Consider the following 27,976-nt stretch of genomic DNA (forward strand, 5'->3'; position numbering starts at 1 on the left):
TTAATGGTCTTGATGTTCCACTAATCAAGATATCCTTTTTTCTGCATTTCTGCTGTCTGTTAGCTACTCCAGGTAATGCAGCTCCTACTTGACAGTGTTGCAGACTGTTTTTAACTTGAGCGAAAAGCATTAACTGATGTGAACATTAACTCAGGTGTGACAAAACTTTCAGCACTGGATGCACTACCCAGATGCTCAAGGCTAGATTTTGTTTTGTGAATCTGAAAAAAAAATCCACATTTAATGCTAGTAACTACAGGACTAAATAAACAGCATCTTTTGATTACCGTTGCCTAGTTCATTGTTTTTTGTGCATAATAGCAAATTAATGAACATTCCAAAAAAGTTGCATAGGTTTTGCTTTGATTTTAAATAGAATAATAATAGCCCTGACCCCCTAGCATATTAGTAAAGCATTTCAGAGTTTCTCTTTAAATGGAGAAAAATATGTGCTATGTTATATGGGATGATGCACCACACCATCTGTAACCCGTTTTCAAAATCCCAGCTCTGCCCATGTGTGGAACCACTTCCTTGTTCTTGTGTGATCCTCAGTAAACTGGTTTCCCTCTGTGTCTCGTTTCAACGTATATAAAATAGAAATACCGTAATAGCAATTCCACACCACGGAGGCTTGTAAAGAGAGATATCTTGAAGATGATATGGGTACTTAATTTAGCATAACAGGCTATTAATTTTAAGTGCTGACACTCTTCGCAACAATATTATTTCTGAAGTAATTAATATTTTTATTAATCATTTCTCAACTAGATATAAAAGTAGTATACAAATAACAGTATGTCATATGTTACAACATATTTTAATGTCCCCAAATAATGAACAATTAAAATCAGATAAAATTCAGTATTACCCAGGTTCAATATCTATACAAAATGTACAATTTATAACATTTCATAATGCCTATCTGTGTACAAAGAGCATGGGGGGAAAGAAACATTCTCTGTTCCCTGGACTCAGGGTTCATTTGTATTTATGTTATTAAAGCCTGTATCCCAATAATCCATGCAGAGAGAGAGGTTAACATTCATAATTCTAGAAAAGGGCTTCTTGTATTTTCTCTCATTCATACATGCTACCATTTACCTTACTAAAAACTTGGAAGCAATTTTTTTTTAAACGTAATAAGCATTAATTGGTAGAGTAGCTTTCTTATTCAGAAATAATGGAAGCCAGTGCAAAGGTTATATATATTCTGAAGTTACTGTAACTATATAGAGCAGTAGCACTAAAACACTTATGACCAGTCAGAACAGAGGATGCACCAAAAGTTGACAATTTGAACTGGAAAAGAATGGAAAGGTGGAAATGCATATAGAAGCAATGCAAAAGTCCAAGAATGGTGCCACCAGGCTTCATATTATCAGGTCTCTGCATTACTGTCAAGTTCCACAAAAAGGCCAATCTCAGCGCCAGTCTCCCCATAATGTTAACTATTTCCAACCACCATCATAAATTCCATTAAAGGCAAGGTACAAACTGCAAACTAGAGGTACTTAAGGACTGAGCCCTATGCATGCCCACAGCATGGAAAGTAAAGCAGCTTGTGAGATTGCCTTTTCCTTCCCCACAGTGACCAGTTTCTCTCACTAGAATGAACGCCTGTATGCAGAGGTGTTTCCTCACAGCTGAACTCTTGTGCTATGGAGGAGTCCAGCTGAAACTTCTCCGAGAGCAGCTGTCACTTCCTCAGGCTGGGGTGACCCCGGTGCCATAGCGAAGGGGCGCCAACAAGCGCTGCCAGTCGGTGCAGAGCACAGGACAGAGCCACGAGTGGCTTGTTTGGGGGAGCCTGGGGATGAGGGAAGGGCAGCTCCCACCGTTGCATACACCCCTGGCCAAGTATGGGAGGGGCATGTGCCCCCCAGATCTGTGCACGGGGTGAGGGCAGGCTGCTGCTGCGGGCTTTGCCCTGGGCGCCAAACTTCCTTGCCACAGCACTGGGTGACCCTGTCTTGGAAAGGCTTGGGGAACTGGCAAGAGGGGGCATCTGCAGACCAGAACACTTATACTCTCCCTCTCTAGGAAAAATTTCAGCCACCACAAATCTCCCAGAAATTTTCAGCAATAGAAATGAATGCCTGTCCGTGGCCAGTATCTCCAAAAAGCTTCCCCATCAGCTTCATTCTCACCATTTTTATCTAAAAGAAATGTTGAATCATGAAGTAGAATCTAGAGTCATCACTTTCAAAACTGGATGATTCAAGTCTAAAAGCCATATTTAGGCAGTGAAATCAGATACCCCAAATTTTAGAAGTGTAGCTTCCCATTGTTATCTAGTAGAGTTTCAGAAAAAGTCAGATCATTTATTCAGCTTGCTAAATGTGGCTTCAGAAACATAATGTTGAGCATCCAGTTTTGAAAATACTAGCCTAGGCCCATAAAGACACAATATTTGAAACATCATAATGCAACAAAACATGTAAGGAAAAGGTTAAAATGATTGTCTCAATTTTCATTTTGGATTTCTGCAAATTAATGTTTTGAAATGTCACGAGTACTCAGTATATGTCCTACATCTGTCTGTATAATGCAAACTTATCTACACACATAAACACACACATAAGAATGGTGGAGGTAAACAAGCAAGCTTGCATGTTTACTTGGAAAATATCAAAGTACTTTATCATATCAGAACCTAAGTTGTAGAGATTTATGAACACAGAACAATTATTATTTAATTATCAAACATAAGTAAAACAAAAGAGTAGAGGCAATTGAATATACATTGAACTTTTTGATTTTTTTTTAATTAAGTCACACCCATATTATTTTTAGTTAGATATTTCATTTCACCATTAGGACACTGCAGCTGTACATTTTAGGACAATTAGAGGGCTTGTGGAGTGGTTACAATCACTTAATGTTAGATTTTGATGCTTACCTAAGATGTGCTATTACTATTCAGAGAATTGTATGTGGTCACTGGCTAATTACAGGCACTATATAAATGATACATATTTGCAAAAATATATTTCACTGATTATATTCCTAAAACTGCAGAAACTGTTTTATAATGACAAACCATTTTAAAATAATCAAAATTTGTGTTTAAATTATTGCTGGTAAAATAATGCTTGATGCAGTGAATGCATCCTATTTAATTAATATATCCCGCTGCATATGATAGCCAAGAAGTTAACTTCTATTGTATAATCCTTAAAACTTTCAAGGCTCTTGTTCATTTGCTTTTAGATAACAGAGTACGTGGAAAACCCCAGAGACGCATCCTACTTACTCCTCCATCAGGAAAAATAATGAGTCTTACATGAGTAATTGCATCCTGCATTTGCATGGCTGTGCCATCAAAGAAATGCCTCTTGTTAGGTTTAAGCTAGAACAAAAATATAAAGTAAGACTCATATACTTAAATAGTGTCTTAACAGAAGTCATATATTATTACACACACACACACACACGAATATCATAAAAACTAGATGAGTGTCCACTTCAGCTAAACCTGCTCTTTGCTTACTACACTATTTAGTAATATTTCAAGTTCCACTCTTCAAACTTGTCATATTTATTCTTAAATGATGAACTCAGGACAACTAGTATGCTACAAGCTAAGAGCCAAATATTGCCCATAGATATTATAACTTACTTTTGCAACAGAAAGCAAAGGGATCCATTTTAGACCCTGTTTAAGATTCCATTTCTGTATTATACATTCTTTTTCTTCTTCTGTGTTCAAGACACAGGCCTCAACTTTACATGTATCTGGAAAGTTACCTGGAAGTAAACAAAATATATTTTTATATATGTTAATGTTATAATTATCTTCTTCAGAAGAAAGCAGTTTACAAAGAAAGCTGACATTCATAACTGAAATGTGTGGTAATGAACATCACAAGACACAGATACGATTTTTAAGTTTGTGCTGCAGTTATGGCTTGAAAGATGTATAGAGCTGACAAATAATGAAAGACTTTGCAAATATTTTATTTGAAAAAAAATCACAATTGTGTTTATCCATGAATATGAATTAATTATTTGCACAGCTCTATAAACATAACAAATAATGCAAAACATTAACTGAACAATGTATACCTAAATGCACTTCATTTTTCACACTATATTTATGTATTCAATAAAATACATACAAAGCCAACTTACTGCTTAACAGAATATGGTTGTCTTTTTCTAAGAGGACCAATCTAAAGAACACACAATTTCTTATTATAAAAAATACTCTATTCCAATCAAATTCAGTGGTAAAATTCCGGTTCCACTGAAATCAGTGGCAGACTTCCCATTGACTTCACTGGAGCCAATATTTCACCGAGAAAATCCCCTTGAAAATGCCCCCACCGTGGTAGTATCCTCCCCTGACACACAGCTGCTATAGTGGATTTTGTATATTATATCCAGCCAGATGCATGTTCTTCTTATTGCTGAAGGGAGATATTGCATGTTCCACTTAGTTTACCCGATCCTCAGCTATTAAAAAAAATAGCATAATGCCTCCTGGCTCAGCACCCCATGGTCTTGTGATATAGGTAATAGAAAGAGAGAGAGAGAGAAACACACACATTTATGTATTATACAACTTTTGGGGTATATTATTGTATGGCCAATAAAATTCAGGGAACAAAGGCAGGGGGTCAGACTCAATGATCTACTCAGGTCCCTTCCAACCCTAGAAACTATGAAACTATGAAAGGGAAACCATTTTTCTTACCTTTAAAGTGAGTGGTGTCTATTTCAATATGGGTTATTATACCAGGGTGTGCTAGACGGAAAACTGCCCATTCATGACCTGGTATCAAGAGAACACCTTTGTCATCAACCTGAAATTACAGGGAACATTTTGTATTGTTAACTGAAATGCAAGAAGAATAAAAACCCAGCAAGGTAGTATTTTTAATTTAGTGTTTAATTTTGTTAAGGGAAAGAATGTATAATACATTTTTATTTTCAGATTAGTGAATGAATCTAACGATAATGTTTTGCTCACTTTTACAATATTTTCTATAAAGAATTCTGTTACCTGGTACCCTTCTTCTCAAAATGATTAAAGATCATGTTAATGGAAATAAATTAGATGTATAATCTATATGTCAATAGTAGTATAAAGTTAAAGGAGGTATTGATGAGATTTGGTTCATTTTGTTCTGGACAGCAATAAGATAATAAGCATTTTCTTTTCAGTAAGAAATCCCATTCTAAAGGCCATTTTACTGGCTCGGATAACAAAAGAGAACTATAGTCAGCTGTGTGATCCCTTGCCAGTTGCAGGTGCTTGCATTTATGTCATTACCCATATTGCATCACTGATTCTTATGACAAATGTTCATGTTTTCCATTATATAGGGCTCCTGTTCTCTTCAAAGTCAATAACAACATTTCTATTGATTTCAAGGGATGGAAGAGAGGGCATTAATAATTAGCCTCTTTATATCAGTGTGCTTACTTCTTAATAACTGTTGAGTCCCTGCATTTTGTTATTTTATTCACTTGTATTTCTGCGAAGGTTGCTGACTGCCAAAGATAACAGTTATAATAATCTCTCACATTTATATAATTTATTTCTTTAGCAAAATACAGTAAAGATCCAAGTAAACAGAAATGGTGAGAAAAGTAAAAAGCTAGTTAGGCTTACTCAGCCAAGTCCTATTCCTAAAGATTAGGTTGTATGCCTTCAAGATAAGAAGTTGCTTCCTTCTTGGAAGATTTAAAAGAAATCTCAAATTTCACTACAGCGTGTGCACACACAAACACAAACATACACTTTGTGATGATTGAATAGGCTTTTATTTCTTTATAAAGATAAATGTAATACTTTACTTTTACAACTGGTGGTCTATCCATTCTTCTTGCTGTTTCCCAGCCATCTTTCATTGAAGTCGCTTTTCCTGGCCCTAGAGAAACAGGAAATAGGTAACACAGTAGAGGGTATTTATTATAAACCTTTCTATGGTTTCTTACTTCAAAGCTCATAAAAAAGTTGGGTCATATGTGCAGTTTTCTTCTGTTTCCCACCAATGTGTCGCAAGTATAACCTGAAGAGGCCTCTACCAGAGAGTGCCCGAATAGCCATTACCATATCACCTAAATCCAAGACAGCTTTGAACTTAAGATGACCCCTGAAATAATTCAAATTTATTAATTTGTTAAAATTTTCCACATATAGAATATAATTATTAAGGAGGATCTTATTATTGGAGCCAGAGCCAAGCACCCACCTGCTTCCCCTCACCCACCCTCACCTTATACTCAAATCCAAGGGAAGGAACTATTTCCCCCTGTCATATTGAGGGGGGGGCACCTGTGTCTTGTATTAAAGTAAATATAGTATATCCATGGATATTTCAAGGTTCCTAAACCTAACAGGGTCTCCCTGGTAGTATGGGTCTAGTGGAGCCACATTGGCAGAGATCAGAGGACATTTATACACATGCTCTGGGAGTGGGGGTCACTCTACTAAGAGTCACTTTGAGATCTGTTCTAATTAAAATGCCCAGAGCATCTCATGAATCAGCCTCCCCCTGCTGAAAAATGGCAGCAGGGGCACTTTAACTAAAGCTCGTTGAACATGCTTTAGTTTAAACACCCCCACTGCCATTTTTCAGCACAGGGAGGCTGATACACAAGACGCTGGAGTCTGCTGGAGCATGGTAATTACTACACTCCCATAGATTTGATTAATCGAGTCTGCTCTGATGCACTGTAATTACAGTGCTACACATGTACAGCGCTACACTTAGGTGCCCAGAGCAGGAAGGAACATGTCAGAGCCACTGCCCATTGTATATGAATATAAGCTGTGGTTCCCAAAGGCTCTGTAGAGGTTAGTGAAGCTTTTCTGTATGGGAAGGAATAAACAGCATATTAAAGAGGAATACCCATGAAAAAATCCTTGCAGGATTTTTCCTTTTGAAAAGAACCTTCCCAAAGCCTTTGCTGCAGGAGCAGACAATCTAGGCTCTGGCCGGGGAATGAACCATCTAATTAGAACACAGTAGCCTAAAAAAGAACTGCATATTTAATGAAGGTATTAGATATTGTATTATAGATAGATTTAAAGTACAGTTCTTGGTCTTCACAGATTAACAAAAGAAATATACTGAAATTCGTAAGTTTACAAAGCTATGATGTTCAGACCCAGTCCTCCATTACATGACTGCTTTGTTTGAAAATAGGCTGCAAGATCTGACCAAAATGCAGTATAATTTAAACCCATGGGTTTAAATTACACATGCTCTGGGGTGGAGAAGGGGGTACTTTAAATAGAGTGGCAATTGGAACTGCTCTATTTAAAGGGCCTGCAGCGTCACATGTATTCAGCATCCCACATTTCAAATGGTGACAGGGGCACTTGAACTTAAGCTTGTTCAACAAGTGTTAGTTCTAGTGCTCCCCCTGCCATTTTGAAGCATGGAGATGCTGAATAGACGTAACAAGGAGACTTTTGGAGCTCATTAATTAACACACTCCAGCAGACTCATTTAATTAAGTCTGCTCCAAAGTACGCTAATTACCATGTATCAGCACAAACATCTGGCACATGTATAGGTGCCCATAGTTGTTACTACTGAGGCCAAAAGGGCCATTTTTCTTAAGCAATAGAGGGGATGATTGAAATCAGTTTACGCCATTATACAGTTTATTTTAATTATTAAAAACAGTATGTTTGCCTTACATAAAATATTTCTTGGGTGACCTAACTGAGTAGTGCTAAATCCAACACAGACACCTCCATTCGCCATTGCCACCAAGTCATCTAAGTCATTTAGGCCAGAAGCTGACCAGTCTTTCTGTATGATACCGAACACCTTGAATCGTGCAATCCCACCATCTGTAGAGAAAATAAAAATTATATGATACACTTTACAGCTTTCCTCAAAAATTAATAAAACATAAGGGTCATGCTTATACATATTCTAAAGAAAGGTACAACATAGATGGAAAAAGTAAATTCTCTTTCTTTTTATTCTACACAAACTACAAAGAAAAGAAAGGGTTTAAGTTCACAGTGGAAGCTGACTGCTATACGGGCACATCTACAGGGCCACCTGGGCAGGACCATGTGCACCAGCAAGAAATAAGGCCCACACACTGACATCCCCAGGCTGATAAACTGTTTGTGTTGACAGCTTGAGAGCAATATGACAAGCTCAAGTGCAAGGAGAGTAGATGTCAGTGGGTTGGACTTATTTCTTGGCAGCATGCATGCCCTTCTCAGGAAGCCATTGTAGACACTGTCTAAACTGTCATTAATAAACATCAAGGTGATCTCCACACTATAAATATGTACTAATAATTCACAGAACAGTAGTATCTGAAAATAATGTAAATTACTGTACTTTAAATCCTTGCATAGATTTGTATTTTTAAGAATACAATGAGAAATGGTGGATTGGATCAGACCAAGGGTCCATTTAGCCCAGAATCTTGTATCTCATAGTGGAAGGGAGCAGATTATAAGGGAAACAATATTTAAGTAAGGCCTATCCAGACTGATTCATCTTCCCCTCTTCCCACATTTAGAGGTTTAGGAAGTCCTAGTTTTGAGCCATTATATTTAATATCCACTGACAGACCTGTCTTTCATGAATGGTCACATCATCTTGAGCAGGTCCAAGGACGTGATCCTCCCCCTCTATGCGGCACTGGTCAGGCCGCAGCTGGAGTACTGCATCCAGTTCTGGGCGCCACACTTCAAGAGGGATGTGGACAGCATGGAGAGGGTCCAGAGGAGGGCCACTCGTATGATCAGGGGACAGCAGGGCAGGCCCTATGAGGAGAGGCTACAGGACCTGAACCTGTTCAGCCTCCACAAGAGAAGGCTGAGGGGGGATCTTGTGGCCTGTTATAAACTAGTCAGGGGGGATCAGCAGGCACTGGGGGAGTCCCTGTTCCCCCGAGCACCGCCAGGAGTGACCAGGAATAATGGTCACAAGCTGGCAGAGGGTAGGTTTAGGTTAGATATCAGGAGGCGCTACTTCACAGTCAGGGCGGCTAGGATCTGGAACCAGCTTCCAAGAGAAGTGGTGCAGGCTCCTACCCTGGGGGTGTTTAAGAGGAGGTTAGATGAACATCTTGCTGGGGTCATTTGACCCCAGTACTCTTTCCTGCCATGGCAGGGGGTTGGACTAGATGATCTACTCAGGTCCCTTCCGACCCTAGAAACTATGAAACTATCTTTTAAACCTGATTAAAATGATCAGTTCCAAAAAATCTTATGGCAATGAACTGCACAAATTAATTGCACGTTGTATGAAAAATACTTTCTCCTGTTTTAAACCTACTACTCAATAATTTCATATGTTTTCTAGTTCTAGCACCATGAGAAACAATAAATACCAAATCCCTATTTTTATTCATTCATGATTTTATAGACCTCTATCATTAACCTTCTTAGTCATCTTTTTTCTAAAGTGAAAATTCCCAACCTATTTAGCTTCTCAGTATCCTTTATCATCCTTTCTACCCTTTATACTTCTTTGAGATAGGAGAACTAAAACTGCACAAACCATTGCAGGCATGGCTGTACTCTGAATTTATACAATGACATAATGAAATCTTATGTTTTGTTTTCAGTTTCCTTCTTGATAATTCCTTAATAATTCCTAGTTCTATGTGCCTTTTGGACTACTGTTGAACACTGGGCTGATGTTTTCTGACCACTATCCACAACTATCTTGCTTTCATGTGGCTTCAGAACTCAGAGGATAAATGCTTCCCTCCTTCCCACTGAATTCAACAGCAGGAAAGGAAGTAGGTAAGCAGCAGTGGCAGTTTTCATCCCTTGGGCTTTGGAACCAATGAAAGCACGGGCTCTTGGCAGACCCACACTGGGAGCTCATGTGCAGCACAGCCAAATGAGGAAGGTTTGACTGCATCACTGTGCTCCCTCTGGGTCTACCCCTGTGGGCTTTTAAAAGTTTCTGAAGTAGAAAAAGAAGTTATTTTTGTTACAAGATTGGTTCCTTGAATGTGCTCTACAGCCATGCCCTAACGTAAGTGTATGACTGCAAAGCCCTTTAAAAGTGCTCAATCGCATGACAAATGAACCCTCATTATATAACGGTTCTGAAGAAGGCACTTCAAAGCACAGTGCCTTCATTAACTTCTGTCTGCTCAGGTGGCTGGGATGATGCAGACTAGCCCTACCCCCAATGCTGTCTGCATGATGGGAGCAAGGTTCCCTCTAAGGTACGCACATGCGCAGCTGCGCATAACTAAAAGTGTGGCCGCACACAGCCTTTTCAAAGCTGCGCACCAGGAGAGGTGGAGGTGGGAGCCTGGCACAGGCTCCACCATGTCTGGGACACATCTCCACTCCCCGCATGGCCTCGGGGGACGTGTCCAGCATCATCTCAGAGCCAGCAGAGCCTCCCCAAGGTGAGCCAAGACAGGGATGGAGGCTGGTGTGGGGGACTGGCGTGGGCTTCGCTGGCTCCAGGGAAGTGTTCCATTCTCCAGCCCTGATGCAGGGCAGCGGAGCACTTCCCCAGAGCCGGCGGAGCCTGCACCAGCCCCCGGCTCCCTGCCTCCGGCCCTCAGCTCCAGCCTCTGGCCCCCAGCCTCTGCCTCCAGCCCCCAGCTCCAGCCTCCGGCCCCCGGCCCCCGGCCTCAGCCTCCAGCCCCCAGTTCCAGCCCCTGGCCCCCAGCCTCAGCCTCCAGCCCCCAGGTTCCAGCCTCCGGCCCCCAGCTCCAGCCTCCGGCCTCCGGCCCCCAGCTCCAGCTCCAGCCCCCAGCCCCCAGCTCCAGCCTCCGGCCCCCGGCCCCCGGCCCCCAGCCCCCAGCCCCCAGCTCCAGCCTCACCCTCCGGCCCCCAGCCTCCGGCCCCCAGCCTCAGCCTCCGGCCCCCAGCCTCTGGCCTCCGGCCCCCAGCCTCAGCCTCCGGCCCCCAGCCTCAGCCTCCGGCCCCCAGCCTCTGGCCTCCGGCCCCCAGTCTCTGGCCTCCGGCCCCCAGTCTCTAAGCTCCAGGCCCCAGCTCAAGCCCCCAGCCCTCTTCGATAAGTGTCCCACGCCAGCCCAAGACGGCACACTCACAGACCGAGGTGGCGCACTCACAGACCACTACTTAGAGGGAACGTTGGATGGGAGGGAGGGAGAAGGGAAGGAAGGGAGTTCAGGCTTAGGCTGGTGTTTGTCCAGCCCATGCCGGATTGGGGGCAGGTAGATTGGATTCCTCCCACCCCTGAGGCCCTCCGAGGGCCCCCACTCTAGTGCAGGCTGGGCAAACACCAGCGCCAGCTCCCTCCCCTCCCTTCTCCCCACTTCCCATCAACCAGACAGCACCATGGCTGGGAGATGGGGGCAGGGCAAGGGGGAGAGGCTGCGTACACACAGCCTCTCTCACACAGCCAGATTGGCACTCAGTCTCCCACCCTCCCAACCCAAAAGCAAATGTCTGTTGGGTTGGGAGGGTTGGTCTAAGAGAATGCTTTCTCATCAGCAATTCAGAAATGTATTTTTAAATGAAATATTACTTTAAATTTCAACTTAAGAATTTAGAAGTCATCCTCTCATCTGTGTATTTACTACAAAAGAAATTACTGTTAAAGAATCTAGCCCCACGTGCAAGGGCATTTTAGTGAGACAAATGAAAGACATTATTTGATTATAGTAGCCAAAATAAAACTCAGTAGGAAGTGGATTTCCCATTTTTCAGGGCATTTTTTGATTTTTTTTATGTTCTTTTATGTTCTTTTTAACCCAAAAGTTTAAAATGTCAATCTAAACAAGATATCAAAATAAATGTATTTGGAACAATTAAAACATTTAATTACAATATAACCAAGCCATTTTGTTTTGATTTTGTTTGAAAATTAGTGTTTTTAATAAAAAAAACCCAAAAAAATATTGCTTTGAAAAGTGGTTTCAAAATGAAAACTGTATCAGTTTGAAATTAACACTTTGTTTTAAACATTTTGATTGAGATGTAAATGGTATATTTAATTGAATATCAGTTTCAACAGCTTTCTAACTAGCCATACCACTTACTGTTTTAATCTCCTTGCTGCATATGTTCATAACAGTTACTAACAAGATAACTTGCCTCATCTAGGGTTAAAGTTGAAGCAATTTTTGCTACATTTGTATCATTCCCAGCTTAATCACACATAACAATTACAACTGAGCAGCTACTGCCCTTCTGAAATATTTCCCTTTTGAAACAGATCCAAATATATCTGTCCATGCCCAAACTACTATTCTCCTGACTGATTTTTAATCCTTGAAATAGACCTCAAAATAAATGAAACTAACATAAAACAGGTATTCCCCTGACTGTCCTCTGATCCCTTGTATCAATGCTGAAAAATTACCCCTCTGACTGTCAATGAGTCTTGTGGCTCATGCCAGAAACTTCTATGCACCAAACTGGGCTCCCTGCCCATCTTACAAAATCTGTTGAACAAATCTGACTCCCCACATTGCTTGTTCTAGTTGATATTTTCTGTTATTATGACAGCGACAAGTGGAAATAGGTAAACAGAAACAACAACAAAATTAAATAGTTATTACTTGGTCCATATATATTTAGTGTTATTTTACCTGGATAGATGTTGAACCGTACATGAGTCCATCTCTGCTTAGAATCGGCAGAAAAATAATTTCGGCTAGTATCAAGGGATTCTGGCTTTAATTCTGTCATTGGAACCAGGAAGTTCCATTCCTCTGACTTCATCTGATAATAAATATGAATTAATTGTGTGTCAAAGTTAAAGGTATTTATTTTATTCCATTTGTTGATAATTAAGCATAATATATCATAATATTTTATGATGAATTTTAGCTCTTCTTCAGTTATCCAGTACTTGGCAGAATGAAGTATTCATTTCCGTTTTTTAATAATGATGGTTGAGATGACAGTGGCATTCTAAGCCCCAGTTCTCAGCAAGTTATAGACTTCCAAAATAATTACCTGTCAGCTGAATGTTCAAAGGAAGTAATCTGAGAAAGTCTGAAAGAAACTGTCCATTTTTGAGGATTGGACATTCAAAAAAGGTGGGGTATTTTTTAATTAAATACTTAAGGAAGTACTTTCTAGTTTGCCATTTCCATTGAAAATGAGATTTTTATTGCAAAACAAAAATTAAATAAAGAGGCTTTATTCTGATCCCAGTCACATTTAGTGTAAGTTTAAAGTAACTCCATTAAAACAAAGGGAACTGTTTTGGATGTATACTAGTGTAAACCTGCCATATTCTCAAAACAACTTTAAATCTACATATCATACAATACAGGCATTCTTTATGGGTCATATCCAGCCTTTTCTCCTTATTCAGGCAAAGCTCCCACTGTGGTTAAGGAAAAGAGGTGCTTCTTGTGCTCAGGGAAACTGGAAAATCTGGAAGCTGAGCTTTTATTTCCAGCTTGTATATAGATTTTTATATGACCCCTAGGTCACCACTTCCAAAAATTATTTAATTTTGGGTACACAGCTTAAAAATTCTAAAATGCTGGACAAATGATAGCAAAACAAAGGGTGGGAGGAGGGAGACTTACCACATCTGCTGTTGCTCAATAACTATTTCATGTGTTCTACTTCACTGTGAGTGAAAGCAATACCAGAATAATTTCACTTTCCCTTATCACTGATACCACATGAATCAGATACTGCAGAACAGCTGATATAAAGCAAGTCTCTAATCTTATCACTTGCTAGCACTGGGTACCTAAAAACAGAGGCATCTAATATGAACAACATTAACGGTACATAAATAAGCACAAGATTAATTGGAACAAGCTGAGATTAAATAAGGAAAAGCTTTGTAAAGTAGAACTATACTGTAATGTCAATTAGACACTTTGCATTAGTGGGTTTTTTATTTTTTGTCAATTTATAAGGTTTATTTGAGAGCTTGTGAAGTGTCAGATCAACAATCCCAGAAACTAAAGTCCTTTATCCACTACAGACGTACCACAAGTGTCATAATGCATATCTTCCTAGGCTAGAGGTTGGCAGCAGTTTGGAGTAGGGGAGCACTTTAATGAAGCTAAGGTCCAAGCTCAGACTGTTTCAAACCCAGCCCATGCCACCACTGCAATCAGTTCTCCCCCCTGCAGTGATACTGCCACCATTCTCCGCAGCCAGAACCCCCTACATGTATCCCCCATCTCTGAAAAGCCAGCCAATTTCAACAATTGCTCACAATCAAACTATGCGTAATTCAAATGACAACCTAGAAATAAAAGGTTATGTGTCTCATTAAAATTCTAAGAACTGTCCAGCTTCCTGCTGATATTATATACCTTCTTGACAGCTTCAAATTCTTCATCAGAAGCTGCAGTTCCTATTCTGTCTCCTCTTGGCCACAATTCTGGTATCTCAACTGCAGGAATAATATCATCACAAAGATAGTCAATAAATAGCATCATATAATTATAGTGTAATTTTCATTAAAGGATAGAAAAATAGGGTTGGAAGGGACCTCAGGAGTCCCCCTACTCAAGGCAGGATGATCTCTGACTAAAACAACCCAGTCAAGTTTCTGTCTAACCTACACTTGAAAACTTTCAAGAATGGAGAGTCCACAACCTCTCTAAGTAGCCTGTTCCAATGCTGAACTACCCTCAGAGTCAGAAACTTCTTCCTAATATCAAACCTGGTCCAAATTAAGCAAAAAAATATTCAGAATAACAGAAGTAATAATACCATTGTTTGCTCAGAGGAATGCTACCCTAGGAATCTGATCCTTTAATATGCATACCTACCTGTGCCAAACAAATATGTATGACATTATTTCTATTGACAAAAATAGTGATTCCACTTTAATTATTTCAAATATTATTCTTTTTAAAACACCTTGTTCTCCCACACGCCTCAGGACCAAATATAGTTGTTCCTTGTGCAACCACAGAAAGCTTCTTGACAGTAGAACCAAGGCATCTTTCCCAAACAAAGGGATGCTACACAGATGAGCATGGAGGAAAGCATCAGATTCTGGATAGCACAGAACCTATACAAGTTATCAGCACGGCAGCTAGCACAGGAAAGGGGAGGCTGGAACAAGGATGGGGAAGCAAACTGGTGGTGTTGGAACATTTGCTCCTACCACATTCTTCCATGGCAGAAAAGTTACAAAGAGAGATCAGGGCGCTCCGTCTTTCTTTTTCTTGAAATAGCTCTAAAGCAGTAATGCCCAACTCATCTGGGAACCATGGGAAATAATGCTGTCACTACTCCCCTGTGTCTTGGTCACACCTGCTCGAGTATAGAGCCATCTGAGGCAACAGGAATAATACAGTTACTTCTACTATACATATAGCCTGGATTATCTGGCTGGTTGCTGTATTCTGGATTTAATCCACTATAGATATTTTTCCCCTCAGAAACCAGGAAGTATGTCATTCTTTAGACTATATTTCATTAAAGGCCACAGCTGGAGAATTGCGTCCAGTTCTGGGTGCCACACTTCAAGAGGGATGTGGACAGCATGGAGAGGGTCCAGAGGAGGGCCACTCGTATGATCAGGGGGCAGCAGGGCAGGCCCTACGAGGAGAGGCGCAGGGACCTGAACCTGTTCAGCCTCCACAAGAGAAGGCTGAGGGGGGGATCTTGTGGCCTGTTATAAACTAGTCAGGGGGGATCAGCAGGCATTGGGGAAGTCACTGTTTCCCCGAGCACCGCCAGGAGTGACCAAGAATAACGGTCACAAGCTGGCAGAGGGCAGGTTTAGGTTAGATATCAGGAGGCGCTACTTCACGGTCAGGGCAGCGCAGATCTGGAACCAACTTCCAAGAGAAGTGGTGCTGGCTCCTACCCTGGGGGTGTTTAAGAGGAGGTTAGATGAACATCTTGCTGGAGTTGTTTGACCCCAGTACTCTTTCCTGCCATGGCAGGGGTTCGGACTAGATGATCTGCTCAGGTCCCTTCCGACCCTAGAAACTAGAAACTATAAACTAAATACACATAGCACCATTGGGTAAAGGATGTTAATACAAAATTAAAAAAACAAAATCAACAGTTGTATCCCTAACCATTCATCGCCTCAGTCACGCCTCATCCTGATACTGTTTTGTTATTCCCAGAAGTGCTAAAGTGGTACTTCCAAGTGTGAGATTGTTTTAGCTGCTAACCCCACAATGCCTGAAATTCAATAATTCTGTCTTCTATTAAAAAAAAAGAAAAAAGTCATATTCAACTTTCCCCTCTGGATCTCACATTAGCAGTACAATTTAACAGGCAAAAGTTCTTCCACTGTGACATCTGGACACCTTTCAGATATTAATTCATTCATTACCTTGTTTCAAGCATGCTGCCTGAACAGATATACGGGGAGCACAATTTCCAGCAAAGAAAGATGTGTTTACTTCAAATCCATGGATAGTTCCTGGTACTCCCAACTGGATAATGCACCAATCATGTCCTGAGCGATAAGAAAACAAATGGCTTTTCTAATAAGTGTCATGTGTAACTAAGACATAAAAGGGCTAGTTCACTTGGACATTCAGATAATACAATCATTCTTGGTTTCTAAATGACACTAAGAGGTTGACCAAACTCCAGTCTTTAGATCCAGTCATCATTGATACCAAAGTTGGGAAACATTAAGATACTTATTTTGCATAACTGTAGGCTCTGAAATAAAAATTAAGTTACAGATCTGTGTAAAGCAATCAAAAACCTGCAACAAAATTTCAGTTTCTTTTTGGAGGAATTTGCATACAATTAAGATAAAGAATTATTTAAATACATAAAAGGTGTATTTGACCAAACATGAAGAGCACCTACTTTCTGGTCATTGGAGTAGCTTTCTGAAAATCACTAGATGTTGTGTATAAAAATAATGTATTTTCCAGTTAACACACTTCCTAGAAAGAATTATTCCAAACAGTTTTGACTATAATTGTCTCTTCTCAAAACATGAAGATGTATATGTGTTAAAGAGAAACGATGAGCTCAGACCTGAGAATTTGATTCCAGGAGCTATTTGCAAATTTCAGACCAATATCTTCACTTGGATTTTGGATACCTTTATGTTATCAAGTATTTGGATCTAGGGTTTTGATTTGGGTCTATTTTTGTTTAGAATAACCAAAAGTAAGACCCTCTCCATATAACTGCAAGCAGTGTCCAGGTACAGTGGTTCTCAGCCCTTTCAGAGTCAGGATACCCCTCCACCACATTTTTGAATGTGACATCACCCCTGGTTGAGGAACCACTGCTCTACTGCCTCCAGTTACTTCAGTGCTTCACAACCAGGTATTTCCACCTCCAAACAAAGTTGCCCTTTGTGCCTGCTGCACAGCAAGCTTGGAAGGGCTGTGGCATGTGTGCACACTTCTGCTGTATTAGGGCTGGATTCAAGCTAAAGCAGGCAGGAGATGCCTGCTTATGCTGTGTAGCTCTTCTTGGCCTGGCCCCTCCTGCACTCCTCCCAGAAAAGAGATGCATGGGTGGAACTGTCCCTTGGTTGTTTCTGGAAGGAACATGTAAAAAGGCTACCACCACAGCAGCTCCTGCCTGCTAGGTTAATCACAGCTCTAATGCAGCAGGTGTGCACACAGGGCAGTTTGAACTGACTGCTGCTAGAGTAGCAGCACCTGCATCACAGCATCCCAGATGGGGGCTTGTGGCACCCCAGCTTAGTGCACAACTCTGGTTGATAACCATTGGTCTAGTACTTGCCAGTTCAAATCAAAATACAGACTCGACAGTGTTACGCTTGCCAGCACCACAACTGAACGAGACCTGGGTGTTGTGATAGATAAAAAATGAACAGGAGCCACCAATGTGATGCCAGAGCTGCCAGAGCTAATCAAACATTGACATGCATCTACTAAGGCATCTCAAGCAGGGCTAAGGATGTCATCCTCCCTCTCTACTCAGCCTTGGTGAGATTGGACCTGGAGTACTGTGTCCAGTTCTGGGCACCACACTTCAGGAAGAATGTGGAGAAGCTTGAGACAGTCCAAAGGAGGGCCATGCACATGACTAGAGGCCTTGAGACCAGCTCATACAAGGAGAGGCTGAAAGACTTGGGACTGTTCAGCCTGGAAAAGAGAAGACTCAGAGAGGACTTTGTAGCAGCGCCTATATCAGAGGCATACATCAGGCATACACCCGATGAGTAAGGTCCCTCCCAGCCCCTAACAACTATGAAACCATGAAAACAAAACAGCTGTTCATGACAACGATCATCACAGAATAGGCATTTCCAAATTCCTATGAAGTCTGCAAGCCATTTCTGGAGATTTTTCACATTAATTTTATCTACCAATGAAAACCCTACTGTTTTGTAGGGCTGTGCAAAAAGTGAAGGTCTGGATATCCATAGATTTGACAAACTCAAGACTGTCATTTCTGTCTATCTGATAGTCAGTACTCCAAAACTTCCATCAGGAGTTTCTGGCTCATTCAAATTAAGCCATTACAAATTAACCACCCTTAAAACTGGAAGGTGTAGTAATAAAGTGAGCCAGTTTCATCCCTTCTTCCCACCAATTGTCAATGTTTTTTGTGGTCTGAAAATCCCTTGCTGTTATTAGGTATTAACTGACTAGTATTTACTGTTATTACCTGGGGTCCTTTTCCTCCTTGTCTCCCATCCATCCATCCATTTGCCATATGCAGTAAATGTATCTACTTTGAATTCTGGATTCTGTTTCTGAAAAACAAGCACAAGCTTATTCTGCTCACAGTCATAAATCCATATAACTGTTGACTTTAGCATACTGAAAACAGATTTGTGTCCAGCATTTAACATGCAAGTTTCAAGCCCCAAAGCTGATGCTAATAGAAAAGGTATATAATATATTCCATTCTAATCTAGAAAAAATAGCACTGAAAAATTATAAGCTGTATTAGTCAATGGATTTATGCTGACCAGCTAAGAATATTGCCTTCAATTGTACTAAAATATTCTTCTGATTAGGCAAATACTTTAAATCCTTGGTAAGTGATTTCAGTGGTATTTTTACATGTGAAATGACTGTAGAACCGTTTATTTAGATTACAGTTTTTTCTGTGTAAATAAAACATCATAAATTCTAATCAGAGCTAAAATTTATTTTGAGGTTTATTCCTCACAAAAGATGCAGTTGGAAAAGAATATCTCTAAAGAAGCCTTTAAGTCATTACTTACTGGTTGAGAAAAGGAAATATAGTTGTAAGGGAAATATCCTGCTTGATTCACTGAAATAGTTTTGACTGTACTGTTACGCCTGAAAGGTGCTAATGTGTAATCAGAATACAGAAGCTGTTATTATTGCAGTAATGAGCCAGCAATTGAATTAAATCAGTAATCAAGAATCAAAACATTTGGTAATCATAATCAAGCCTATGCAAATGCTTCCTTTATCCAAAAGAGCAACAAACACAGGGCACAAGATGCCTGAGTGCCAATTTGGATACCATCATTATAACCAATTGGTTCACTCTATACCTATTTTCCAGGGACTTTGCACAGATGTAACTGATTTAATGATGCAAAATATAGTGAAGAAACAGATCCTTTGGGTTTAGATATAGCCTACAAGCTATCATATTAAACCTAGTGTTTTTATCATTTATTTATATTAAAAACAAAAACACAAATCCTCCCATGTTCATGGTTAATCAGAAATTTTCCAAAAGAAGAGTTTTCTGTCAGAAAGTGCCAACCCCACTGCAAAGTAATTAACAGTCCCCAAAACAAAAGTCCACAAAAACTTGCCAGATAGCTGATTGCTTGCCTACTGTACCTTTAAAAGGTTGTCTGCAGGAGCAAAGAAGTCATCTGTTGCAAATAAAACCTATGTAGAAAATAAAAACATTTTTATTTCATAGTGAAATGTACCAAGGAATTAAAAAAAAAAGAACATGTTTACTTGCCAACAGTGTGCAAAATGATATTTTAAAAGTCCTTATATATCTTTGTATGTGTGTCTTTCATTAGGTTCTAATCCTGCAATAATCCTCTACAGAACCACGCTGAATTCAATTGTTCTTTGGAGGCTCAAATTGCTGCTGTCACGGGGGGTGGGGTGTAGACGCTACACCCGGGGATAGTTTACTCTGGTTCCAACTGCTCTGGCATTTATTGCTTTGAATTAATTGCATGTGTAGATGCACCCACTGGCACTAAAATAAATCACGCAGCTAATGATAGGTTTCAGTTTGTATCTGAGGACATTGTTCTTTAAAATAATTTAGCATCTTAGACTTTGCAATCTTCACACATGAAACTGAACTGCTCTTAAAGAGATCAAGTTTATCTTCTCCTTTACATAAAAGCTTATCTATGTCAATTTAAAGAAGTAAAAGTTAAAGGGTGCCAATAATCTGGTTGGCAATGGCCCCCAGTACATAGTATTCCTGTCCTGAACATGAATATTCTACAGGTTTCCCTCACTTTATGCTGTACATGTGTTCCTGGAAAACGGCACGTAACTCAAATTCACATAAAGGAAACCCACTTTACAGTGTAACAAATAGGGATATGTTCCAAAACCTCAACTGTACTGACCCCCAGACCGATTTGTACTACTTTTACAAGACAATTTTGGTACTCACCAACAGCAGACAGTACACACAAGCACAGGGTGGTGGTGAATGTTACCATAATGGGGATAGCAACTATAGAAACACATGTTGCAGACGATGAGCAAGGAACACAGATCCACACAGGAAGCTATATTTTGGTGCACATCACTCCCACAATGCACTGTACAAATCAGCTGACTGCATGCTTCCACCACACCAATTGCATAAGAGTGAATTTACATTTCATATGAAGAATTTTTGGTATAAAAAGGGCCATCACATAAGAATTCACACATACAGAACCTGCATAAAGCGGGGGTAAATGGTTTGTATGAATTTTCCTTTGCAGGGCCAGGGGTCCAGCAAACCAGTGTTGACCAACCTTTTTGGCAAGTGTGCCACAAGTTAAGTCTAAACTATGAGATAGTGCCACTCTAATAGTCAGGCAGAGCCATTGCCCAGTGCTGTTGAATCTCACCTCTACCAGAACATGGCAACACTGAATTTGGCAGCATCTACCCCTATAGCACCTGCAGGACCAAACCCTCAAGCTAGCATTGACTCCCAACTCTTGCTCCTTCCCTGACTGCTTCCCTGAGCCCCTTCCCCTCTCCAAGTACTGCTCCATTTCCCTCCCCTTAATTTTAGGAATTGTGACACCTAACTGGAAAAGCCTAAAAGATCACTTTGGACCTGGTCTTGAGAGCCTACAGAATGCTCCATAAATTTTCTTGGGTAGACTGAATTAGGGAACAATATCTATACTGTACTGCCACTGCTACATACAGATTTTTTCAGGGGCAGCGGCTTTGTGAGCATTTCATGTGGCCCTATATTTATATTCTTTTCAATATTTTAAATAGCTTTACATAGCATTTAACAAGCAATTCAATTTCAAGTTGCATCACTTATAAAATTCTTATCTGAAAGTAGCAGCAGCCAGCTACTCACTTCATTATCAGGTATTAACTTTGCTGGAATTGCTATTTTTCCAAGTTTATAAATGACTCTCCAACACACCATAAAAGCAAGCCCTCTTTTCTCCCATGACCTATATGAAATAATAATCTCTCTTCTTTCATGCCAAAGAGGGTTGTATGGGGCTTTATAACACAAAGAAATTCAAGGGTATATGGGCATATGTTTTTCTTCCTCCATATTGAAATAGTATTTTTGATGGCATACAGCACCATTCATTTGAAAGGATCCCCAAATCCCTTACAAACAGTCTATACTGACATACAGCAAATAGAAATGAAATGTAAAAGTCAGGCAGCCCAAGGAAGATGTTGCCAAGTAACTATGAGTTCCTCTGTTCTTTTGTGTATCAGTAGACCTAGTGGACTGGATCTTGGCTCCCAAATTCTCAAGGAAACGGTAAATTGAGATTTGTATTAGCAGGCCTGCAGCTTTAATAGGTCAGCAGCATTCCTCAGAAAGTTAAGGAAAAATCTTGTGGTGAGAGGGTCAGGAAGCTAAACAAGAGTCCTGGGGGCCGCTCCTGGCTGTTCCAGACTTTTGGGGTAGCCCTTGACAAATCTCTTAATTTCCTAGTGTTTCATTTTTCCCCATCTGTAAAATATGGATAATTACCCTTAAAGAGTAGGGATGGTGAAAAGCTTAATTCATTAGGGTTTGCAAAACCTTTTAGATCTTCAACTGGAAATAGCTGCAGAAGTGCCAAGTACAATCTGCATCAAACCCATACTTTGTTAATTGTATTACATTTACCTTTCCTCCCATAGTTTTGCAGGCCAAATCATTCAGATTCAGAAAGTCAGGTAAAACCTGAGTTTCTTCTTCTTTGATATGAGCAGCCATCTTCCTTGTAAAAGCAGAAGCAGAAGTCTGGGATCCTGTTCTTAAGAAGAAATGAGAGCTATGAAGAAAAGCACATCTAGCATCACTTCTCATTACATGAATTCTCTCCTGGCCTCTCAGCAATCAGGAAAAGTTCCAAGAATGCGTTGAAAGAAAAGCAAGCACATGCATAGTCAGGATAAATTTACAATTTGGAGTATGCCCAAATTTGGGATAAACAAAAGTATTAATTAGCCAGTTAGACCAGGTTAAAATGAAGAAAATACATTTCCAAAGATAGATATGTATAGATATAGACAGATAGATAGATATCTATATCTATATTAATATAAATATAAATATCTTAGGAAAATATATATCAAAAGTTTTAAATGTATTTTTAAATTCATATAGTCCCAAAAGTTACATTTTAGTAATAATCCACATTATTTTTAGTATCAGTGCTAGTGCTCTTTGCTCAAAATGGGTGCTGTGCAAATAAACAAGAGGTCAGAATCCCAGCCTTCAAGAATTATAAATGGTTCAGACATATCCCGATGTGTCTTTTTTTTGATAATAAGGAGAAACCTAGGACAAGTCATACTACTTGTGATGTCTCCTGAGATAGGGTTGTGAATGGGAGCAATGTGAGTAAAATGTGTAGATGTAGCCAGGGTGTTAGTGAATGTGCTGTATTAGCACAGCTGCTACACAGCCTTTAGTCAGTAGGATTCCAGCAGAGCCCTGGCACTGACTTAAAGCTGCAGATGGTGCAGTTGTCCCAAGCTTCACCATCTGCCCTTGGGGTCCTTGCAGGTTCTGGGGAACTTTAATCTATGGTCTGAACCTTCATTTGATCTGTGAGCCTGTGGGGACCTGACCCTCAATTTGACAGCATTTACCTATTTGTCTGTGTGCAATGTGATATCCTTGCAGCACTGCATCCAAGCAGCTCAAAAATGGCAGGACTAAATAGCAAGAATCCTACTGGTATGAAGGAAAATCAGGGAGATGGGGAGAGAATGGAGAAGGCATGGAACCTCGGATGTCTGTTTAAAAACGCCACAGATTCCAGCACCTCTGTAATTATCTATAGGTCAGTTAACTGGTTGGTAAACCATATTAGGCTTTCAGAAATAACAGTACTCATTTCATGCCCACCCACCTTCTGCACACAGCTGACACCAGAAGTTACTTTTTTCTCCTGCAGAAAGAAGAATGAGGGCAAGCAATGGGGGACAAGGTAGGAAATGGGGCAGGGGCATACACACACTGCTTCTGCCACAAAAGCCAGAATAGCAGCTCCTAGTAACAAATATCTTCTGGGAGATAAATGTGGAGTACCCGACATGGAGAAGCGGGGGAAAGGGACACAATGTTCCTAACATGGAGAGAAGGGAAGAATACAGGGCAGGCAGTCTCTGATATGGAGACGTACACACACCCTTAGTATGCTAGGCATGAGTGACTGGGATGGGAGAGTGGAGAATGTGGCACATGCATAACTCCTGCCTTGGATGAGGATGAAGAGGATGAAGGATCTTGGAGTGGGGAAGGACACTGAGCGTGCACAGAGCCCCAGGCATGAGAGAGATGATGGGAAAAGTTACTGGGAATCTGTGGCATAAAGACAGTCATTGGGAACTGTTCGCAGGAGATTGTCATGAGGAATGGAGGGGCACAAGGAGCCTCTAGTGTGTGCAGCAAGTTTGAGCAACAGAAGTTACAAAGGTATACAATGCCCTCATTCAAAAAAGCCTACAGGTCTGCAAGGCTCCAGAACATGGAGGTGCAATGGACATACCTGTGCAGATGCTTCATGTTCTGACCGGGACAGGGAATGGCCTGCAGGTTGGGCCACTCATTTCCCTAGAGCCCCCTTATGTGTGCATCTTCCACATTGTTCATGCCTAACAAGCCGTTAAGTCTTCAGGGCAGGGGCTCCATCTCAAAATGTTGTGTAAAGTCAGTGAGTATCTCTGTAACAGGGCGGAGTCCTAGGGGTGGCCATGATCTCCCCTAGCACCCCCTTTCCATGCCAAGTTTGCCTCAAAGCACCCTCAAGTTTCACCCACCATGTCTTTGGTGTTATTGTATAATAGGGAGGCTGCCTATCTGTCCTCATGGACATGGTTTTCCATTGTACCCTGGCCCCATTCAGTAATGGGTGTCTCAGTGCATCCCAGCCTTACGAGCTATGCGTGGCTCCAACGCCCCCTTACCACACCCCAAGCCTCACTGATGTAACTGATGTTGTTCAGTCTTTCTCTGGTGCTCAGGCTCTCCGCAGCCCTGTCTTTTGCTGCCCCCTCTCTGGGGCGTCTTGCTGCCCCCTCTCTGAGGCTGGGGTTCCCATGCTGCCATGGGTCCCCTATAAGGCCTCCTCCAACCCCTAATAGCCTCGCCCAAGCCTCCGGTGTAAACAGCAACCACAAAACAAAAGCCCCTGGGCTATAACTTCAATTCTAGCCACTTAGCTGTAACATTATTCGAGCCACCCCAAGGGTACACCATCTCTCCCCAGCATCAGCCTGCTCGTGCAGTCCAGCCTCTCCTCTTCACTTACTTAGGCAGAGCTCCTTCCCTCTTAGCAGCCCACAGCCAACTCTCCCCAGGCCTCAGGCTTGTGATTTATACAGGCACCAGTCCCTGCCCCTTCCGGTCAGCTGACCAGGCAGATGTGAGTCACTACCCTCATTAACCAGTTGTCCTGGCAACCTGCACTTGGGCCCTTATCTCTGCTCTCAAAGCAGAAGGCATCTTAGTGCCCTGCTACAATCTCTATAGAATGATAAATATGATCCCCCTTGAGAACATCTGCACCACTGGGGCATTTCTGGAGACAGCCTACACTAACAATAAATGATCCATTTTATTCAGTTACAAAATTAGTATCTATTGTCTTCATATTTACTGCAGAATGGAGTAGCCAAAATGGATAGGAAAGAGGAGACCAGAGAGAAAAACATATTACAGCCTGAATGGTTACCTAGGGACTCATTTCAGAAATCAAATATGTCTTGACCACCTCCTTCTGAATATCTAAGGAGATACCTAGCAGTGCAGAGCTGATGTGATTCTACCACACAGAGGGGCAGAAGATTACTGAGTCTGCCCATGAGGCTTGCATCTACCTTTAGGTCAGACATCGTCTCCACAGTAGCTCCCTGGGCCTGTTTACAGCTCATAGTTGGGACCTGGGAAAGAGGAGGGGGCAGTTATCCATGAGCCTCAGAGACCCAAGTTGCTGTCTTCTTGGCAAGGTCAGAAGAGAATATTTTGTTACTAGCCCTGTGACCTGAAAGTAGAGGATTTTGTCCTCACCCCATACTGAACCCTACCTACTCTACTGGTTTAACATAGGAAAAAGTGGTGTCCTGAATACAGTATCTACTAATTAGCATCTTTTTCTATATCATAGCTGTTTGATAGTTGCTTTAAGCTTTTTTTATGCCCTGACCAGGTTATCTCACTAATGTATTCCAACTCTAATTACAGCCATCAACACTGAGTTGAGCATAGCTCAGTTCAGAGAAAGGAACAGGATTTGACTTCTTCCATGTAACTAGAGTCTACTGTGGCTGTATGTGTATGTGTATGTGTATGTGTATGTGTATGTGTATGTGTGGCTAAACAACTCCCACAATCAGATGCTTATTTCACAGCAAATACTTTATTTTTGTGAAACTGGTTTCCTTCAATGCTCATTGTATACATTGTATTGAGCTGAATGATTAATGGCCATATACCCAACTAATGAAACTGAAGAATTTACATGGATTGGGTTATGAAAGAAATACTAAGAAATCAGTGCACTGTTCTGGGACTGCATTTCAAATAGAGATACTTCTGTTGTTCATATATTCTCCACTATTTCCACTACCACAGTGGGTTGGATTTTAGACCCAAATTTACCTCATTATACTATCATAAAAATAGCAACAGAAATCATTTCAAAATAAGCTTCTAATTTTACAACTACCAGTAATTGATTGTTGGTGCATTTTTTCAGTCACCTAACAATGGATTAAAGCCTAATTGTCTCATCTGCTGGCCCAAGTGACATTTTCTAAGTAGCAAGTTAGAGATCTACATTTTATTATTTGTATCCAAAACCAAATCCAAACAGAAGATGAAAGGTTTGTTTAAAACCTTCATTTTTTTATAACTGGTGTTTTCTAAAATTTCTTTTTATCTTAAGAAAAAGGATTAATTACAGGAAGATTAATCTCAAGGAAAAACAGTAATTACAGTTTTCTTAGTCTGAAGACTTTCTCAATTCTAATTCTCCCTCTTTCCTAACTGAACACAATATTGTTGTATCCAGGAAGATACATAAGAAAAGTGGGTAATAACATTAACTAAGACGCTGCATAAACATTGTTTAAAAGAAACTTTTATAAGGTATCTTAACAGTTATACTGCTTTGGAAAACAAAAACTTAAATTATCAGAAAGATAAGTGTCATATTTCTACGTAGTGTAAATGAGCCTATCCAAAATACAAAATTAATAAGCAGTAATTTTTTAGCCTACCTTATGTCTTCCACTCCTGCGTCAACTAGAGAAATCAGAAATGCTGAGACAGCAGGGTTTGAGAGGGCTGTGAGTGTAGACCCCAAAACAAGCAGAGTTATGCAACTTATCGGTAAACAAATCATTGGACTTTACTGATTCCAACTTCCTCCTCCCTCCCCCCTAACCATTAGCAGCTCATTTGAACTGAACCAGATATTTTCTTTGTAGCTCTTTCTGCATCTGGAAATCTACAGCTAAGTTATACCTGGATGTGTATAGCATATACAACAGGTTACTTTAACCAGTTCAAGGTCAGATTTTATTCAAGGCACATTTTAAGGCAGGATTTTAGCTGCTTTCCACTGTGCAAGAAGCACAACACAAAGTTCTACATCTGGCAAAAACCAGGGTAACCATATTTCCAGTTCCAAAAAAGAGGATGCTTGTCAAGGAAATATCTTACTTCCAACCCACAGTCCCCTGGCCCTGCCAGTGCCCCTCACTCCCAACCTGCAGCCCCACATCCCTAGTGCTACCCCACGCTCCTGACCTGCGCACCCCTGGCCCTGCCACTGCCCCTCCCTCCCAATCCACAGTCCCTTGCCTCCCTGGGCTATGCTGGTGCCCCTCAGTCCCAACTCACAGCCCCCCATCCCTGCAGCTGCCCCTCACAGCTGGCCCTCAGACCCCTGTCCTGCCAGTGCCCCTCACTCTCTACCCGCAGTCCTCTACCCCCTGGGCCAAGCAGTGCCCCTCACTTCCAACCTGCAGCCCCCTGGTGCTGCCAGTGCCCCGCACTCCTGACCCACAGCCCCCCACACCTCCATTGCCCCTCACTCCCAAGCCATAGCCCCCCCAGCCCTGCCAGAGGGGGCCTCCAGCTGCGCCTGTGGTGTCTGCAGCACATATGGGTGGTGGTGGAGTGAGTCGGGCCCTGGTGCAGGCTGGAGGAAGGAGGAGGAGATGCCTGTAGCACCCCCCACCTCAGGCTGGAGCTCCTGCACCATGCCAGGCAGTCTGGCTATGCCCCCCTCAGGCAGCATCTCCCAGGTGCCCTCCCCTTGTAAGCATGGGCACCGGCCCCTGGTTCCACTAGCCCAGCCGTGCAGCTCCCCACTGCCCCCACTGAAGGGCCAGACACCTTCCCCCTGCCCCGTGCCCAGCTGCAGTCCTCTGCCTAGACACCATTCCCCAGCATGGGCAGGCAGCTGCCACCCCA

General features: G+C 41.3%; 1 protein-coding gene across 1 annotated transcript; it reads right to left on the reverse strand.

Moving 5' to 3' along the window:
- Positions 1 to 768: 768 nt before the first annotated feature.
- Positions 769 to 26,900, reverse strand: ALLC (allantoicase). Its single transcript, XM_090032583.1, has 12 exons — positions 26,776 to 26,900; positions 22,172 to 22,301; positions 19,660 to 19,710; positions 18,497 to 18,584; positions 16,218 to 16,343; positions 14,227 to 14,306; positions 12,526 to 12,658; positions 7,661 to 7,816; positions 5,806 to 5,879; positions 4,700 to 4,808; positions 3,623 to 3,750; positions 769 to 3,352 (listed from the first exon to the last, which is right to left on the reverse strand). Exons 1-12 carry the CDS (start codon positions 26,898 to 26,900, stop codon positions 3,200 to 3,202), a joined length of 1,353 nt encoding a protein of 450 aa, XP_089888709.1. The 3' UTR covers positions 769 to 3,199.
- Between the last annotated feature and the right edge of the window lie 1,076 nt (positions 26,901 to 27,976).

This window comes from Crocodylus siamensis, chromosome 1 (genome assembly GCF_052110815.1).
Source record: "Crocodylus siamensis isolate JL-2025a chromosome 1, ASM5211081v1, whole genome shotgun sequence".
In the NCBI taxonomy this organism is placed as follows: Eukaryota; Metazoa; Chordata; order Crocodylia; family Crocodylidae; genus Crocodylus; species Crocodylus siamensis.

Excerpts from the sequence above, each read along its gene's own strand:
- ALLC (XM_090032583.1), bottom strand. The coding sequence starts at position 26,900 with ATGATTTGTTTACCGATAAGTTGCATAACTCTGCTTGTTTTGGGGTCT. Across the intron at positions 16,344-18,496 it reads AAGGAGGAAAAGGACCCCAG|GACATGATTGGTGCATTATC; the intron begins GTAATAACAGTA and ends CTTATCGCTCAG. Across the intron at positions 3,751-4,699 it reads AGACACCACTCACTTTAAAG|GTAACTTTCCAGATACATGT; the intron begins GTAAGAAAAATG and ends GTTTACTTCCAG.